General features: G+C 45.7%; 1 protein-coding gene across 2 annotated transcripts in view; it reads right to left on the bottom strand.

The window, feature by feature from the left end:
- Nucleotides 1-6,954: 6,954 nt before the first annotated feature.
- Nucleotides 6,955-18,444, bottom strand: part of LOC126529988 (putative defense protein 2) — an 89,219-nt gene continuing 77,729 nt past the window's right edge. For both annotated transcript variants that reach the window (XM_055070169.2, XM_050177452.3), the window contains exons 2-4: nucleotides 17,424-17,654; nucleotides 11,357-11,567; nucleotides 6,955-7,070 (exon numbers count right to left, since the gene is read on the bottom strand). In XM_055070169.2, the coding sequence (XP_054926144.1) occupies nucleotides 6,959-7,070; nucleotides 11,357-11,567; nucleotides 17,424-17,646 (546 nt within the window). In that variant the 5' untranslated portion in view covers nucleotides 17,647-17,654 and the 3' untranslated portion in view covers nucleotides 6,955-6,958. The remainder of the gene's footprint in view (nucleotides 7,071-11,356; nucleotides 11,568-17,423; nucleotides 17,655-18,444) is intronic.

The following is an 18,444-nucleotide window of genomic DNA, read 5'->3' as shown; positions in this document are numbered from 1 at the left end:
TTTATACAGCAGAATTTCCAATCGTGACAGTGTTCAGGGCGGATTAGTTGTGCATTCACAGGGGTGCATGCAATAAAGCAGTCATTCGCCCAGGTTTGTAGTAGCTATTACAACGTACTTTTGGGAAAGCATTCTGGGGCATAGAAAACATGCTTGGGAAGCCTGCTCGGAAAGGAACAAAGGCTTCACCAGCAATGAACATAGTCATCCCAAATATGAATGTGAAAGAACACTGTACTTATACATACGTAGAATTCACATTCTAAGTATTCCTACGCGCATTCACACACAAAACATTTTGACAGATGCAGTCTCGAGACGACAGCGGACGGTAATGCGATTAGCATTGAAGCAATGTAGCGAGGCACTGTATTGCTAGGGCTGAAACGCGTCATGCTTGAACCGCGTACTATAGCCGGGCGCCACTCTACGCTTCCATCTGGACATATTAATTCACCTGGTTGCCCGCGCGCGATGTCTGCCTCCGAGATTGCATTGCCTCTTGAGATTGCACCGGCGGCGCCGTGATGCGTGCTCTTCCTATAATTAATCCCTCGCTGCCCATGGCCACGTGTGGCGAGGCCCTGAAGCGTCGGACTGCGGTGGTTGTTGTACCATTTGTTGGACGCCCGTGTCGCCGGTCCAACAAATGTTCAGTTTCGACAAGCCCCCGCCGTAAGGGGCAGCACATGTCTTGGTTGCCGGTCATTGCGCCATTCTTGCTAGGGCTGTAATGCGAGCGTCCGTTGCTATTTGGTAAGTTCCAACATGAATTTTGTCCTAGGAAAGTTCTGCTTTGGTCTCTTTCGCGCTGGTGCATGCTACATTTCGTATTGATATTTAAGTTTTGAGCTGGGGTTTCGGCCAAGCACCACTTTAAGTGATCGTTTCATGCTTTCTAAACTGCTTGATTTTGTGGAAACTTCCAACTGCCAGCACTTTGTATTTTTTAATTATTGTCAGCTAGTGTGTACTGTATTGGTGGACGACGGCAAACCAACAAGGGATCGACTTTGAATTTAGAGAACTCTTATGTTTAATATCACTTTCTCAAGACAGACCAGGAGCACCATCGGTGCTGGCTCGTGAACGTGCAAGCACGTTGTTTGCGATCATCTGTAACACATCTAACTGGAACAGGAGACGGCCACGGAGGCCTCGCTTGAGTTAGGTTGTTTCCGAGGTATGTGATTAGTTCTCCGGTCGCAGGTTGCTTTGAAGGGCAACTTGAGTAGGTAATAAAAATCGTCACAACAACGCATTTTCTGTAATACATACTCACTAACTTTTAGCTGTCAGCACAACGTTCGCCACCGTGCTCAGCAGTCCACGTCTAGGTAAACAAACGAGGACGGGATCGCTTTTTGCAGACGTAGTTTTCTGGTTGAAATAGGGCCTGTTTTCCACAGTCGGGGGTAGGGGGGGGGGGGGAGTGCAGTCAGTTTTTTTTCTGCTCCGGGGCACAGAAAATTTACACATTTATCGCAGGACGCGTAGCTGCTACTGTGACACTTTGAAGTGAAGCACTTATTTGCTGTGCTAATCCGAAGACGTCTCAGACATAGAATGTCTTGACGGGCGTACTAAGTAACCACCCGGTCGTTCTTGACGCTTTCTCAATGAATGAAAAGCGACACTTTAATTACTCCGCACAGAACTTCCTCAGGAGAAACGGAGTCGCATCATGTTCATTCAAACCAGCGCAGACATGCAAGGAGAGATAAGAAAACGAGAAAAATCACTAATCTGATAAAAAGGTGTAAATAACATACCAGACCACCATGTAGGCCACCTATAAGCAATGCCTAGAGCATTTCACGAAGGAGTATTTCAGTAGACCTGAGGAAGTTAAGAATAGCGGCGAGGCGAGCGTTCCCACGAGAAGTACGCGCAATGTCCGCTTGAGCAGACGACACAAGCCGCCGCGGTGGGAGAAGTAGCTGGCGACGAAGGAAAACGAATGAGAAATCGCATCAGCAAGAGGCTCCGTAGAAGCTCGCAAGATAAGCCTTGCGAAGGTAAAGGCTCGTAACGCATATTTTCAAGCTCGTTATTGTCAGACGAATTTGCGTTTCCCATTGAAACGCCAGCGAAACCAAAGAAACGATAGGCCGCCAAGACAGATGCTACCCCACAGCAGCGGCGAAATGTTATTTGGCATCTGCTCCTCATTCTGGCGGCGCACCGTCGGGGCGCCTTCCTTCGTGCACCATGGTTTGGACAGAAAAATAATTCCTGACGCCGGTGACAGACTGGTGTGGAGGTTTGGGCCTATCAGGAGCTCCTCCTATATTGTCCCCCCCCTCCCCCCACCTGTGTTGAGTTCGTGTTTGTCAACACGGATAATCTCCGGTTTAATAGCTATGAGAAGTGCTTCTATTACCGAGGTGTTTCAAGAAAGCAAGGTGCCTTGTCTGTAGCAGCAGACCGTCGCGGTCTCACCTGTACTGCATTTCAAAAGTCCTTTGCAGCCGCGTGGAAACTGCAGGACTCCTTAGCCAACAGGAAAGTCAAATGGCCTTCGAGATTTTGTTCATTCACGCTGGTTTATTTACTCACCGCCATAGTAGTACGCATTGTACGACGTATATGCGTGTATGCAATTTTCTCTTAACATGCCGCGCATTTCTGTAACGTATGATGTACCAAACAAAAAGAAACCTGCCGAATCCCGCAAATAACCAAATATTTACGACAGCAACTACAATCCGCTCCACAAGGATATCACCTGTGTATGCCTGGTACTTTCGGCATTGCTGGAACTGGCTTGCGAGATAGTGTGTAGGGTGCCTGCACGTCCTGTCCCGTTGTGCCTTGATCGGAGCGGCGGATGTGGAGGACATCGAGTAGCCCTAGGCGCATAGAGGTTCTCACTATAACACCTAGAGGGAAATCTGGTGCCACCGTCTATGGGAGTTTCTTAAGGGGCGCCGTGCCGTCATGGGAATGACGGTACATGTGTCTACGAGGCTTGTGTTGGCTGGTGATGTAAGAGGCTTCGTCTAAAACCTGGATATGGCTACACAAATAACGCGTTCTTAAATTAAAATCTTCATTAAATGTTTCCATTCACGCAAATTGCATCTTTACTCACCTACAATGCATGATGGAGGGAAGAAAAGCAAGAACAGACGACAAACTGTTTCAAAGCGAGCGCGAATCTTGTCTTTCCTCCAACTTTAGTGGCCCGCTGGTACTTTTTACGTATCATATAATTATACATGCAATAACAAGTTGTCATAGTTCAACAAAACATGTTTTTGTGTAATAATAAAGCCAAACAGCTTTTTACGTGCTGTTTTAGTCGAAAATGGATCATTGTGACAGACGGAACGGTTCTTGCCTGGCTCTCCGAGAACGATGCCAATACGAAGTCACAAAATACCGGCATTCCCATGCATACCACAGCGCAGCAACGCCAGATTTCCCTCTAGGTCATATAGTGACAAACTCTACGCCTAGGCGCCTTTCTCGCGTTCCAGACCACGTTTAACCGTTAGCCGCACCGCTTCGATAACAAAACTGCGTGTTGGCGCAATTCTGTTAAGTGCATAATTTGGGGCATCGTTGCTTTCCATGTAACCGTTGTCGCTTCCTGGGACACCAGGAGCTTATGACTTCCGGTACTTGATGGGGTCGGCGACCAAGATAGTCGGCTTTCGTCCACAAACTGCATTCCTCCCTCCAAGTTCCCCCTCCCCGCCTCAGCTCCAGCGAGAAAGTACGAGAGCAAAAATTTTGCGAGAATTACCCCGAAAATTTCATGCTGTGACGGTTCCACTATAGCCCACACTCCGCCAACCGAGAGGGACTGTAATGTGGCCATTCAGTAGCCGTTACTATATAGCGCAGAACCATATCAGAGTAGAGGAGCTTATTTATTTGTGTATTTATTTATTTAGGCATGTGCCGATACCGATGGCGATTATAGCAGAAGGGGCAAAAATACAAATACAATGTACTTAATAAATCAAACGACCAGACCAATTTTGAAAATGAAGGTGTAGTTAATATAAAATGCAATAAATTAACAAAATATATTCGTGATATAGATGTAGTTACCAAGCAGATTACATTTTTTATACGAGATGCAAACTGATAATATTTCAATAAGTACAAGAAGACATACCATAAGTGCAGTTACAAACTAACAAGACCCAGTAGTCACTGTCATTATACAATATGTAAAGAAACTGCTTGAAATTGTGTGTAAAATATTTCCATCAAGTTAGGAGGATGGTACACAGCAGCATATCAGCAGTGATTTCTGGACGTATACAGGTTAAGCAAACCCTTGGTGAAGGGAGCGTTTTAATAGTCACTTTGAACAACGTGTGTTTCATATGACTGCAAAACTGACTCTAATGATGGACCATGAAGTACACTTGCAGGTAAGTCATTTCATTCTATTATAGCTAGCGGAAAGAAGCGAAAATATAGAACAGTCAGTGTTCAATTGGTAATTTTTGTGTGTTAGGGAATGCTTATAGGGCATTCGTCTTGTGGCTGGTTTTCATATGTAGCCGGAGCTTTCGGTACTCAGTATGTGACGTATTATGTGGTAAATAAATTTCTGGCATGCCAGTTTGGCGCGGTTCTGTTAGGATAGTAATCCACTTCGGCTCATTAGTTCTGATGTTGATTGAGTTAGTTCATATTTATTGTAGGCAAACCTTGACGCTTTTCTCTGAACTCTCTCTTATTTGTTATTATTTTTTTTAATGAAAACAATGAGACACTGGCGTTTCAAAAATGGGTCTAACGAAGGAGATGTACGTCAACAATTTGACATCTGGTGTTTCCTGTCGGAGGCGCCTTCAAAGAAAGAAAAATCGTTTTAATGCGTTCCGGGTTCCATGAACCAGGTGAGTGTCCCATTTGAGATTCGGAGATATTGTAAGACTGAGATATTTATATTCCATAACTACCATTATAAGAGTGCTATAAACAGTGTGCGAAAAACTTGAGTCTTGCTGCTTCCTAGTAATACGCAATAGGGTTGATTTGCTGAAAATGAGGCTCATTTGTCAGTTGTTACACCATGTAGCTAATGATTCGAAGGTATTATTTAGAGTTTCACCGTCCGTGGGTGAGTTAATTGATATAATACACAGTTGTAAGCAAATGGTGCTAGCTAGTACTTACGTATTTAAGGAGGTCATTAATGCAGATTCGGAACAGAACAGTGATTAGAACACCCGCTTGGGAACACCGTATTTGTTCTTTGCGATCGTTCATTGTTGGCTTCTACGAATTGAGTTCGGTTAGCGAGGTAATTTTTCACCCGATCCGTAATGTGACATTAGGCTTTCGGCAATTGAAGCTTCGTAATTAATTTTGTGTGAGATACAAAAGCCCTCAAGCTTGCTATGTCTGACTCACTCTCATTTCAGCGATGTCAAGAAAGGCACACTTGATATGTTAAAGCCAGCTAGAACAGAACGATACTCCAGCTACCATGCTGTTGCTTCAGAATAAGCTAGAAAAGTTAATATGGGGTACCACATGGGTACATGATTGGAGAATAACAAGACCCAGGAGGAGACAAAATAGCAATTTGGTGAAGTTTAGCTCTCCTGAACGTCTTTTGTGAGCGCTGCAGAGTGTTTCGTTTTTCTTTGTTGGATTTTCTCGGAACCATTTTTTTATCATTTCTTTCATACACCAATACGATTAACTAATTTTTAATAAAGATTTCTTCGCCCCTCCTTAGCACACTTTCTTCTTGCATAATTGGCTGTGCAAACTTGCAACAACAAAATCATGCGACTGCTTTTGATATGTATCCATATTACAGCAAGGCATATACCAATCATAAAACCTTTTTTTTGTTATTTCCTCCTTTCCCACTCAGGACATGAGACTGGTGCAGCATGGCCTCAGTCGCTTTTGAGGCATTAAACTCGAATAACTAAGTAACTCTCAGGAGTCTTCAGATCTCCTTCGTTTTGGTTATCCACAACAAAAAATGTTTTGTTGGGGTTAAACAAAATAGAGTTGCAAGTACTGGCGTGACAATCAAAATAGTTAACAATTCTTGAAAACAACAATATGAAAATTTTGTGTACGTTATACAACATTTCAATTTGCCTAGAAAAGAAGATGGGCTATATAAAATACACAGTAACGTTTATTCTCTTTCTCAAATTATTTTTTTTAACTTGGCAGCAGCACCTACACTTACGGTTCGTGAGAAACCTTAGTTCGCATCAGCATAACAATACTGGCCACCAACTGCGCACCGAAATACATGACATGGACGCTTCACAATGTTAGCTAGTAAAGCTTATTTCATGCAGTTAACGTGTAGCCTGTCGCAACTACGATCAAGTTTACTTGCGGCAAAGAAATGACAGGAAAGAGCTTTATTTGTGCATGCATCAACGATTTCATCGCGAACCGCATGAAACAAGCCAGTACCCTAAAGGCGGCAGAATTCGTTACTGCGCACGAAAGTTATGAACAAAATCTTGAATTCATGTAAGATACCCGTAAAGCCGCAAATGATCAGTGACTGCGGAGTCATTGTTGGATGAGAAGAACAGAAAAAAATTAAATTGAATCTGCTAATTTACGTGCCAAAACCAGGATGTATATGATTATGACGCACACCGTCGTGGGGACATCGGATTAATTTTTACTGCTTGTGGTTCTTTATAGTAACGAATTCACAGTATACACGGGCGCTTTGCATTTCACCGCCATCCAAACGCGGCCGCCATGTCAGGGGTTTGATGCCGCACTCTCGCGCTTAGCGGCGCATTGCCGTAGCCACTAGGCCACCACGGCGGGTGGAAGAGGCGCGTGCAATGGGAGCGCGAGTCGCGGCTGGGCGCTTTTGGGCGCAGCTGGCCAAGATTGAAGCCTGCTCTCTGGGGCTGCGGGCCCACACCGTTCCCAAAAGGTCTTCCCCGGAACCGTCCGATACCCTCAAACACATGAGAGCACACAAACTACTTTACCGAAGTTTATTGAATGCAAGAGAAAAGCGAGCAGGCCGAAGTTTCCGCAGCTTAACTGTGCTCCACAGATCAGTGTAGAATAGGTGGTAATCGTGGACAACAGTCGTCCTGCAAGAAATAAAGAGCAAACATGAAGGCAGCGCTTTTCATGTGACTGAGATGCGCTGCGAATGATTTTATTTGGGATGGTACGTATGCAGAAAAGTACAGAGACATTATAAAAGTATAAGTCACCACACCTTCGGATTGGCGCGTACATAAATGAATAAAATACTGTGGACCTGTTGTTGCTTGTCTGCTGGTTTGTTTTCGTAACAAATGATCAGTTTCAAGGCACTCCGGTAGCACATAAAACGAAGCTTAACAATTAATATTCGGGCTCATCAATATCTTGCGTGTTAAAATATGCAGACCAGCGCTGCGAAATTAGCGCACATGTAATTTGCAGAGGCCTCGCTAGTTTTCATTGTTTATTAGAGCTGCTTATACGAACCATAAACTATAGGCCAATAAAACTGCGAAACTCATGCTGCAATTTGACTGGCTTACCGAACCGCTAAGCACAGCAGCTCAAGCCCTCATCTCAAGCATCTCAAGCGCATCATCTCAGCTTCTCATACTTACTGTAAAGCACGAAAGCCTAACTTCTTGAGGGTAAGCTGCTACGTGTAGGTCTGTGTTGGGCAAAAATAATTATTTTCTTGCTCAAAAATTTGAGGTGGTGTGCGTCTCAGTCTCAGAGTAATTATGCAGCATGTACCAATTCACGTCGCTCGTAAAAAAAAGAACATTTGAAATGAGAGCGTGTCGACCACCTTAAGGAGAAACCCAATGGAATGCATAAGAAGGGACATCACGTGTCCATACTCGAAGAATATAATTCTAAGCGAGCTGCCTTGGGGGAAAGCAAACACAGGAGTCGTGGCCTATCTGTTGGCCGTCTGGGTGCCAGCGTAGACCCAGCTGAGCTGGGCCCAACTTCCTCCTAATGAACGCAATAAAGAAAGCTTCCGTAGAGCCAAAAAGAGCGCAAACAGTGTGCAATAGTATTTATGCGATTAGCATTCGTAGCCTACTTCAGCATCCATCCATCCATCCATCCATCCATCCATCCATCCATCCATCCATCCATCCATCCATCCATCCATCCATCCATCCATCCATCCATCCATCCATCCATCCATCCATCCATCCATCCATCCATCCATCCATCCATCCATCCATCCATCCTTCTCCATCTGTCCATCCATCCATCCGTCTCCGTCCGTCCGTCCGTCCGTCCGTCCGTCCGTCCGTCCGTCCGTCCATCCATCCATCCATCCATCCATCCATCCATCCATCCATCCATCCATCCATCCATCCATCCATCCATCCATCCATCCATCCATCCATCCCCATAGCTCCAAGTTATCTACCAGCTAGGCCCACTAGGTATGTGGTGGCAGCTGTCTTATCTATAGTAGACAACGCGGGTCACTGGGTATGAATCGTTGAATATGTACGCGAGCAGACAACTTACGTGCTATAATTACCTAACATAACCACAATCATTCAAATTTCTGGCAAAAGGCAGTTTCCCATCACTAAGTTACACATGCGCCACCACAAGAATGCTAATCGCCTTAACAATCATCACCAAGGGATGCGTTATACTTGAATTTCTCATGATCGTGTGCTTTAAACTCGAATCCTGCATTCTTGTCACTGCTGCAAACAACGCTTACCCGCCATTGTCGCCTCCTGCGCTGGTATGTAGGTTAGTAGACATCATGCTTTAACACATAATTTGCTTAGCATCATCATTGCTATTTCCTTGTGTCGTCTTCAGTGCGCTGTTATTCAGAAACATAACATTGCTTTAAAACACACAGCGCTACAGCAAGTGATAAAGTAGAAATAGTTTATTTCGAAACAATAAATTTGTTTCCTTTAGGCGTTTATATTCAAAGGCAGTGCTGCTTTCTCTGAGAGTGCAGAGCTATCGATTCCAGTAAGCCTCCCTTTTAACGAAGCCATGCACCGGGACAAAAAGAAACCTGGTTATAAACGGTATCCCGTTAAAAGCAGAAAGGCCTTAAATCTACCACAGTAATGCAACCATTGCACTACAACAGCGCGGGACAACCCAAGAGATTTTAAAAATTAAGAATAAGTAAGCGTGCTCGATAAGTATGAAGTGCCAGCATTTTATTTTGGAGCAGGAAAACCGCGATTAGCGTTCGGAGTGCGTTTGTGCCATGCAGCAGTAGGCCACCTCAGAAACATTTTGCGCAGCTCAGAACAGTTTTTTTCTGTCGCTACTACGTTGCACTATGTTTTTAGGCAAGCGAAAAATAACTCGTGTCTCTCAAAGGGAGTTGTTTCTGGGCAAATGCGGTGTGTTTTGCATACATTTTTTTTATCGCCGTGAAATGCACGCACCAAAGAGAGAGTAGGACATACACAATGTCTTTCTGTGTGTTGTGTTTTATGGGATGTGCTTGCCCTTCATATTGCCAAAAAGAATTAATAGTGAACTCGCGTCTATACATTGAAGGTAGTTCGCGAAATTGCTCATCTGCTGGATTGTTTTGTTAACCACGGCCACCGAATACAATACGGACATTTCCCCCGTCCGCGGCAATAGCGATACCTTCGGCAAGAGTGCACAAAAGAAAATTGTCTTCGGGGTTCACGCTGACAACCTTGTGTACGCACTCCTACAGCTTGTCGGAGGTGCGCCGTCCATCCGATGGCTCTCGGACATGTACTCAACAGAACGTTGATTCCACAAAGCTGTTAGTAATGTTTGGCGTACTGTTTTCTTTATCGTTTGACTATTGGGGCATCTGACTGGTTCATACCGCTCCCCAACTCGCTGTAAAGTGATGCGGAGCCCTCTCGAGAGTGCAGAAAGAGAATGACTGCCCCAGCCGAAGGTACTAGGTGCTCCCGGGGCAATCGTAGTAACCACGTGATCCAGTTTCTGTCAGGTCTCGGCCACGCTTCCAGGTTGAAGGTGGGAGCGTCTCCGAACACTCTGAACTGGTGTGGGGTGCTCTGAGTCAACAACGCAAGTGTGTTCTGAGCGATCGATTTCGACCAGCTGAATGTAAACACACTTTGGAGCGCTCGAACGAGACCAGTAGAATGTCCGATGTCTGGTTTTGAGATGTATGGTCTTCTGCAAAGCAATGCTGAAAAACTTTTTTTCTCGTTTCAGGCTACGAGAAACACTTGCAGCATGCTCTCGTGGTATGACATTTTAGTAGTCTTAATGATGCTTTATTCCATAAGCGTGTTCTAGAAGAAACTGTGCGGATGTGGTTTTTCTGCAATCTCACACTTTCTCCTTCAATTTCGCATTACTTCTTGGGCATGAAAAGTCGCCGATCAGTTTTTATGTCCACCTTGGTACAGGTTGTAGATGGCCGCTCCTTTGCATTTTGGTCTTTGGTGTCCTTTGTGTCAAGGGATGATGGCTGCACTTTGGCCGGTGAACGTCTCGTGACAAATTCCATGAAATGCCTGAAATTGGTCAAGCTACCGCTTATCGCTCCGCACCAGTAGACACGTATGCGCTTTAAATGGCAGGAAAGACTTCTCAAATCGCTCCAAATTTCAAGGCCATACTTCTTTTTCAATGTCCTCGAGAATGCCGACAGCGGGATGTCAAGTCTCAAGGCAACTTTCGATTTTATTTGGTCACCAATCTTAACGCGAAGCGTTATGGGGATTTACGACTGGGTTTCGTTCACGGAGTGCCGAATACTGTGGTTTACCATTGACCGACAAAATAGCGCCATTAACTGCAACACTGCTCTGAAAAATCAAAGTCAATCATTTCATAAATTGCAAGACCTTTGGATATGACGTCATCTGATATATATTTCTTAAGCAATTCATGGAATCTTTTCACGGAGTAACTCAGGATATGCAACTGCTGCCTTGAATTTTTTAATGTGTTATGTTTGGACAATTCCATTCTTGGGTCAACTGGTATGTGGCGCGGAGCACGTGCTAAAGGGGATGGGCCCGTTCCTTACCAATCCTCGAGAATGTATGTTTAACTGCTACAAAAGGAGTACACAGAATGGCTGGATGTATTAGGATATCTGTAGCGATTGTGTGCGTTCGCAGTATCTTCTGCATTCCGAAAAGTATACATTGCCCTGAAATTTAGGACAATGAAGGCATATAAAGCGTAATAAATAAAGCTGCAAGAACGTTTAAATCCACAAGCTCGAAGATCGGACAAATCCATGTACTTTCCATCATTCCCATGGTGGCTGAACGACTGCAGAGCCAGAATTACCTCTAATAATTATTGTAGGAACCTTTATGCTGCGCTTCTCCTGATTAACACGAAAAATGCAAACACTCTCCCATTTTACTTGAGTGTACCGATTACTTACTTGAAGCGCACGCTTCCGGTCTTGTCGACGGGGGCTTGCCACAGCAAGTTGACGGCACGCTTTCTCTTCTTGCTCTTGTGCGTGGCCCCGGAGCAATCGTGCATCGGCTTGTAGTTCGCGCCGGGCAGGAAGCGGCCAATGTCGTTACCCTGCTCGTCCAAAGCTTTCACCAAGAAGCCCTTGAAGTGCGAGCTCTTGGCGAAAAGGGTTACTGCAGCGTTCGTGAAAGAAGCAATAGCTGTCAGGTTCATTTGTGCAGTTGTGAGCGATATGTGCTTGGTGAACATTAACAGCAGATACAATCTTTGACTTTACCACCACTGATCAGATTGCAATAATCGCTCCTGCACTAACGTCCCGCTATTTTTTTACCAAACGGAACAGTGTCGGTTATCTCCAAGAAAGCCCGGTCGTTAATAAATAATTTTTATACCAAATTATATCTATTACAAAACGCAGATATTAGTATGGCTAGGCAGTTTTTTTATCAACTGTGCAGCGGAAAAGTTGTACTTACGAGCGCAATGACATTTCTTTGGTTAATCGGTTCAATTAGCATTGGCTAAGTAGGCGCGAAGCATCTCTAACTTTAACCATGCAAGCTCCGTGCTGTTCTCGCGTAATTTAAGGAGATATCGCTAAGGCTACCTTGCCGCAGAAAATCCGGTGTCGGCGTTGGCGGCATCGACCGTTAGTGAAAAATCATCCCGAACCCCGCAGGGCCTTAGAGTGGCGCATAGGCGTTACTGAACTAATTGACTTTCTCAAAGTAAAATGCGTCAGAAAATTTGTAAAGTACGACTTGCACATAACCAACAGACATGATAGCGTTGTATTGCAATTTCAATAAACAAGAAAACATAATTCTGTTACGTGGAAACTCAAAAACAAACCTATTTTCCGGCTGCCGTATGAAGTTTGGCGCGGCTGTGCACTACCTCCGGGATCGGTCCACGCAAGAGGCCGCGTTTCTGCCGGGAAGCTCGCCTTCGTGCATAGCGTTCGCCGCCAGCGTTTCCCGGTAAACATTACGGTTACATAAGCTGCAGTTGCCCGGAAGCGTGAGAAGCAGTCAGGGATCTTTCAATGCTTTCGGCATTCAACTCTTAAAGGCGAAGCTTGAGCGCCCTCCAATTTTTTGCCTTTACAATTAATTAGTTTACAATCTCTAATTTCGGTCTGCACTCTCCCTCACGTTAGCAAAGTTTATGCTTTCGTGCATGTTTTCATTACCCTTCTATGTCTTTCGCTTGCGTAACACTCCACTGGTTGATCGTATAGACACGTAGGTTGAGGATTTTTGGGCACTTTTTGTTCAGACGGTTCCGTTTGGTTTAACATGTCACTGTGGAGAGGTTGAGGCAGCCAGTACGTGGAATACTCCCTTTCTCTTGGTAATGCTGCGATAATAATAATAATAAAAAAAAATCTGTGTTGGTTTCCCGCTTACCATACGTGAAGCCTTTGTTTCCCTTCTGTTACGTAATTAATTTCATAATCACAATTACTCATATCCTGTACATTAAAAATGTTTGAAATATTTTTTGTTAATTTTTGTTGAACGCCAAGCTCTGAAGCGTGCCAAATGACAGTGTCCTTGTAATTCATGAAACAATGGCGCTTCTTTTCATTATTGCCTAAATTTTAGTTTTAGGGGACACCGGGGACACCTACTTCTTGGGAACATTATTTCTAATGACAGCCTTATGCAAACCGTTATTTAAAACACTTCAGTACTAGCGCTAATGATAGGACGAGAGCTCGAATTCATTCTGAATCCACATTAGGCTGTTTTACCCAATATATTAATTAACTCTTGCGTAATCATGTCACATGACTAGTTTTTTTGCTTTGTTCTCCAAGGCCTTTTTATCCCAGTTTTTTTCTACTGTCTTCGAATGCAGTACATTTTAAGTGGAATTAAGTGGCCGGGTGAAGGACAATTATTCTCGTTAATAAATCTTCCTCCACTTAGGCTGTTCTCACAGAACTGCTCGGCAGAAATAGGCCTACACGATATCACGATGACAAATCCAATAAACGTAGCGAATGAGCTTTCGCTAGACAAGATAAGGTGATCAACAAAGGCACTGTTCTCTTTTAAGGGCTATGACACAACCTCATCTCTCATTCGTAAGGAATACAACGCGCAACTCTTGATCTTTGGACTAGTAAGATGCCTCATGTTGCCTTAGCCATGGAGATGTATTGGGGCAAATATTCACGAATGTTTCAAGACGTAATGCACGAATGTTCAATATTTAGTTTCATAAAAGAAAAGAAAATCTAGAAGGTTCAAGAAAAAATTATTGTATCCAGATGTGCGCCACGAGGACATTTTACTACGATCATTGCAAAGCTACTTTGCTGTCTAAAAACAGGCCACCTCACTTGTTTCGCCAACGCTGCTGTTATTGCCTTTGTATCGGTGAATGTCTTTTGTAAAATGAAATTTAGCACGTAGTATCATTACGAGGCAGATAAGTACTGAGCTTGAAAAATGAAGTTTTTCTATTTTTGGCAATTCCTTGATGCTAGAATTTTGTACGGTTGGTCCTATAAGTGGAAACTAAAATATATAAAAGCTTTTTTTTATCACGAGGAGGTATAAATTACAGATACAGCAACCCAATCTAAGTATCAGCGCACCGTGCGCTTCATTTACGCCTTTTTCAAACTGCATGCTAGAATGTACATGCGAACAGCTAAGTTGATAATTTGTTTGTGTACTACGTCCTATATGAAGAAAGAAGTTTATAGTGTTAAGTTTAAAGGCCACTAAACATTCATAACATACCTCAGTTGTAGGAGTGTACAAGCTCTCGAACACTGACGTAGAATGAGCCGTCGAAGATACTGATGGTGAAATTTCTGGTTTCATGTAACGTGCAAGTCAGTTTTTAAACAGTGTTTTGTTCTTAAGCTTCCGAGGCGCCTGCGTTTCTGCTGTTTAGCTACTACGTAACACGGTGACAAAAATAAGCGTCAAATTGGTTTCGTTTTGCGGAATATTAATCGAAAACTATATTCGCATCTCTTTAGGGAACGATGTTATCTGTTACTGGGCCAAGCGAAGGCGAGAACTTTCTTTGCGACTATTCCATCTAAAACATGGAAAGGAATGAAGGAACACAACGTTACGAGGCTGATACAGGCGTACGCGCTGAGCCACATAGCGTACGTCGCCGCATACGCCGACTGGAACAGGAACGAAACGGACAAGCTGAACGTGGCGATCCGCAGGGCGTTCAAGACCACCCTGGGAGTACCCCAGTACACGCCTACCGACAGGCTCCTCGAGTTGGGCGTACACAACACGCTCGAGGAGATCGCCGAGGCGCAGAGAATCGCGCAGCTGGAGAGGCTGTCGAGTACCGTAACGGGAAGACGAATCCTGGACTTACTCGGGATTCGATATCACGAGGCGCGTAGACTGAAAGAATCACTGCTACCGGAAGTCAGGGACGCCATACAGACGGAAAGCATGCCGAAGAATATGCACCCGGTGCATGACGTGCAAAGACGTATACGCAGGGCGGTAGCAATCCTCGAGAAGCATGGAAGACAAGAAGGTGTCCTCTTCGTCGATGCAGCCAGGTACCCGCGGCCAGTCGGTGACTCTGATGGCGACGAGGAACGTCGACCACCACCGCCGCTACAAGGGAATGTGCGAGACGAGCCGCAGTTACCAGCACCACCACCACTACTGCTACTACGACAAAAATGGCAGCAGCAACAACGGCAACATCGACATGGCCGGCCGACGGCGGCGGCGCCCGCCTTCTCCATGGCAGTCGTAGATACAAAGGGAACGATCCGAGTCACGGCATCAGCGAGGCTGCCGTCGGCCGAAGCAGCGGAAGAGATGGCCATAGCCCTCGCGGTACTCCACGGAGGTGCGGAGGATAACCTGATTATCAGCGACTCCAAATCAGCGATTCGGAATTACATCAAAGGTTGGGTGTCCGCGGATGTGGCGCGCATGCTCAACGCCCGGGCCGGGGACTTCGGATCCGGCACCATTACAAACAAGTCCCTCAAGTGGTTCCCCGCGCACGTCGGGGAGCTTGGCAGTAACAGCAACAACAGCCACGACAATAATGACACCAACATTGCTAACGGCCGAAGACGCAACGTTACTCCACCCAACCACAACGAGCGCGCCCACCTCGTCGCGAAGCAGGTTACCCGCCGCGACGCGGTCACCCAGAGGGCAGCCGCTGCCGTTGTTGTGCGGGACCCCAGCGGAGGAGTGACGGCGACGGTGGCTGCCACCCCGTCTGACGCGGCCGCTGTCGTTACCAATACAACACAAATCGCGGCGGACGGAGCTGGGGATCACGCGGACGCCGACTTCGATGTCAAGGAGTTTCCGGCAACGTACAGAGAGGTGCTTGGTCACCATAGAAAACAACGAAGAAAATATCCACAACCCCACGGGCGTCTAGACAGGTCCCAGGCGGTCGACCTGAGATGGTTGCAGACGGGCACTTTCACAAACCCCTACCACCTGCACCGCCTGTGGCCCGCGCTGCACCCGTCGCCCGCCTGCCCGTGGTGCGAGCACGAACGGGCCGATATGGCCCATGTGCTTTGGGAATGCCAACGCCACGTGGAACAAGGACAAAGAGGAAGGGGGAATACAACCGCAGAACCCTCTGAAGCGGGGCGCCTCGCTGAGAGATGGCAAGCCGCCCTCCTCAGCGAGGCACCCGAAGACCAGGAGTGGGCCGTCCAGCGGGCCAGGGCTGTTGCCGAGGATCTCGAAAGATCTTCCTCGGGCGATGGACCCCTGGCAGCCTAGCCCCGGGCACCAACATCAACAACCGTTGGACAAATAAAGTTTATTCCTCCTCCTCCTCCATGGAACCAATGACACGATCGTGATTTGACTGATGTCAGGGTAGCCTTAGCTCTTCCGACTTTTTTTATAGTTCATAATTTTTCAAAGGTTCCTTGTTTGTTCTGTTATCTTCCGTGGCCCAAAAAATATGTGGTTATACGTGCCAAAACCACGATCTGATTACGATGCATGGAGTGCTGCGAGACTCCAGAAATTCGACCACCTGGCGCTGCTTAACGTGTACCTAAATTTAAGGACGCGGGTGTTTTCGCATTTCGTTCACATGGAAATGCGGCCGCCGTGGCCGGGATTCAATCCTGCGACCTCCTCTTTAGCAGCCCAGCACCATAGCCACTAAGCAACCACGGCGGGCTGTCTTCGGCGGTGAGCAAAAACACAAGAGTAAAGGGTGGCCGATTTTTGCTTACGGTTCTATTCCTCGGTGTTCTTGCTTGACGTCTAAGACCACTACAACTTTTGTTCCTCGGCATCTTCGTTGGATTTCCTTTTCGTCCTTTTCAAAGCACCCGCCGTGGTTGCTCAGTGGCTATGGTGTTGGGCTGCTGAGCACGAGGTCGCGGGATCGAATCCCGGCCACGGCGGCCGCATTTCGATGGGGGCGAAATGCGAAAACACCCGTGTACTTAGATTTAGGTGCACGTTAAAGAACCCCAGGCGGTCGAAATTTCCGGAGTCCTCCACTACGGCGTGCCTCATAATCAGAAAGTGGTTTTGGCACGTAAAACCCCATAATTTAATTTTTTTTTTTTTCAAAGCAAGTGTAACTTTTTTTAACAGGTTTTTCTGAAATAGCTCTGAGCAGAGGCTGTCAAAATGCATGACGTTACAAAGGGCTATTGAAGAAAGTCTAATGCGGCGTCGGCAATAGTCTTTCGTTGCGGCATCAGCTTCCTGCCTATACCAAACTGGCACACATGGTAACAAGCAGCTGTTCTGCCTTCTCAATAGCTAATCTTGAGAACTAGCTTACGTTATTTAGCCTTTAATTTAGAGTACCCATGGAGCCAGTAGCTTGTTCTAACAAGCTAAAGAGAAACGTGGTACTGCTTTCACCATTATTATTTCAAGTGGTACGAAGTGGTCGCATGTCGTGCATCCTATTTGGCAAAAGAAAATATGTGAATACGGCTCTAGATGGAACATAGTCGGGGCTTCATTTTGAGTATTATAAAAGCTGTCCTTCGGGTATCCTTCAGTCCTCACCTGTAAAGGATTCGTTAGCTTTGAAGGTCGCCTTCTCCTGCACCAGCCGGTAGGGGGAGTCGCTGCCGTTCAGCTGCCTGGCTCCGTTGTGGAACGGCATCATATCATCACACGCGACTTCCGGGGCTCCGTCCGGGTAAGCTAGGGTCGCACTAAGGACAGACGTCAGCAACAATAGTGCTGTGGTCCACCATACCTCTCGTAGGCGCATGCTGATTTGCATTCACAGACCTGCAAGTGCAATGCACATAACAATGTTTTAATATTTCTGTCTGGCGTTGCGGGGTGCATATTTGACGATGCTAAATTGAACTTTGAAATTATTCTTTCCCAAATCTCTGAAGAAACATGGAATAATACTGTCTGACACAGATTAAACGACGTGTCTGGCAGTATGAATGAATGTCAAGACGCATCAAGTGCGTAACCAGACACATCAACGTACGCTTCTCCTTAGTATAAATACAGCTCCTATTAACAGGCCGCCGCAAGCAATACACTTTGTTTGCTCCATTAAATGTCTAACCTCGAGGCTTATCGTGACAATTTTTTTTTACTTTGGGTAATACTTATACTGATCATTTAGGGCATCCGGTGGACTAAACTAGCTAGAGAGATATTGGACTAGTTGTGCGATGTCCTTCAGACAGCATTCTTTCATGATGGCACCACGTATTGTATGGGTGCCAAGCCTGATTTGATTAATGTTATATGTGATAGTGATACGAACACTCTTGAGCAAAACTTGATGATGTGCGAGCTGTGGTCAATGTAATGCGTAATTTTCTTGTGAAAAAGACGGAAAGAATTTATAACATCGGTAAGCACACTGCTTTTTTTTGCATTCTAAGCGCAATTTGTTGCACTACCTTTCCGCTACTTCTTCAGTTACTGCTACATATGGTCGCGCAACTCGTTACGCTGCTCGACTTCACCCCGTAACAGGTGATCGAGCAGGCCGGAGTGGTTGGGAAAACGTCACGATGCATTGCTAGCGCGTGACCTCTATCACCGTCATGAC

Source organism: Dermacentor andersoni, chromosome 5, assembly GCF_023375885.2.
Source record: "Dermacentor andersoni chromosome 5, qqDerAnde1_hic_scaffold, whole genome shotgun sequence".
Lineage (NCBI taxonomy): Eukaryota > Metazoa > Arthropoda > Arachnida > Ixodida > Ixodidae > Dermacentor > Dermacentor andersoni.
The sequence above is the reverse complement of the archived record's forward strand: the minus strand, read 5'-3'. Positions and strand labels throughout refer to the sequence as shown.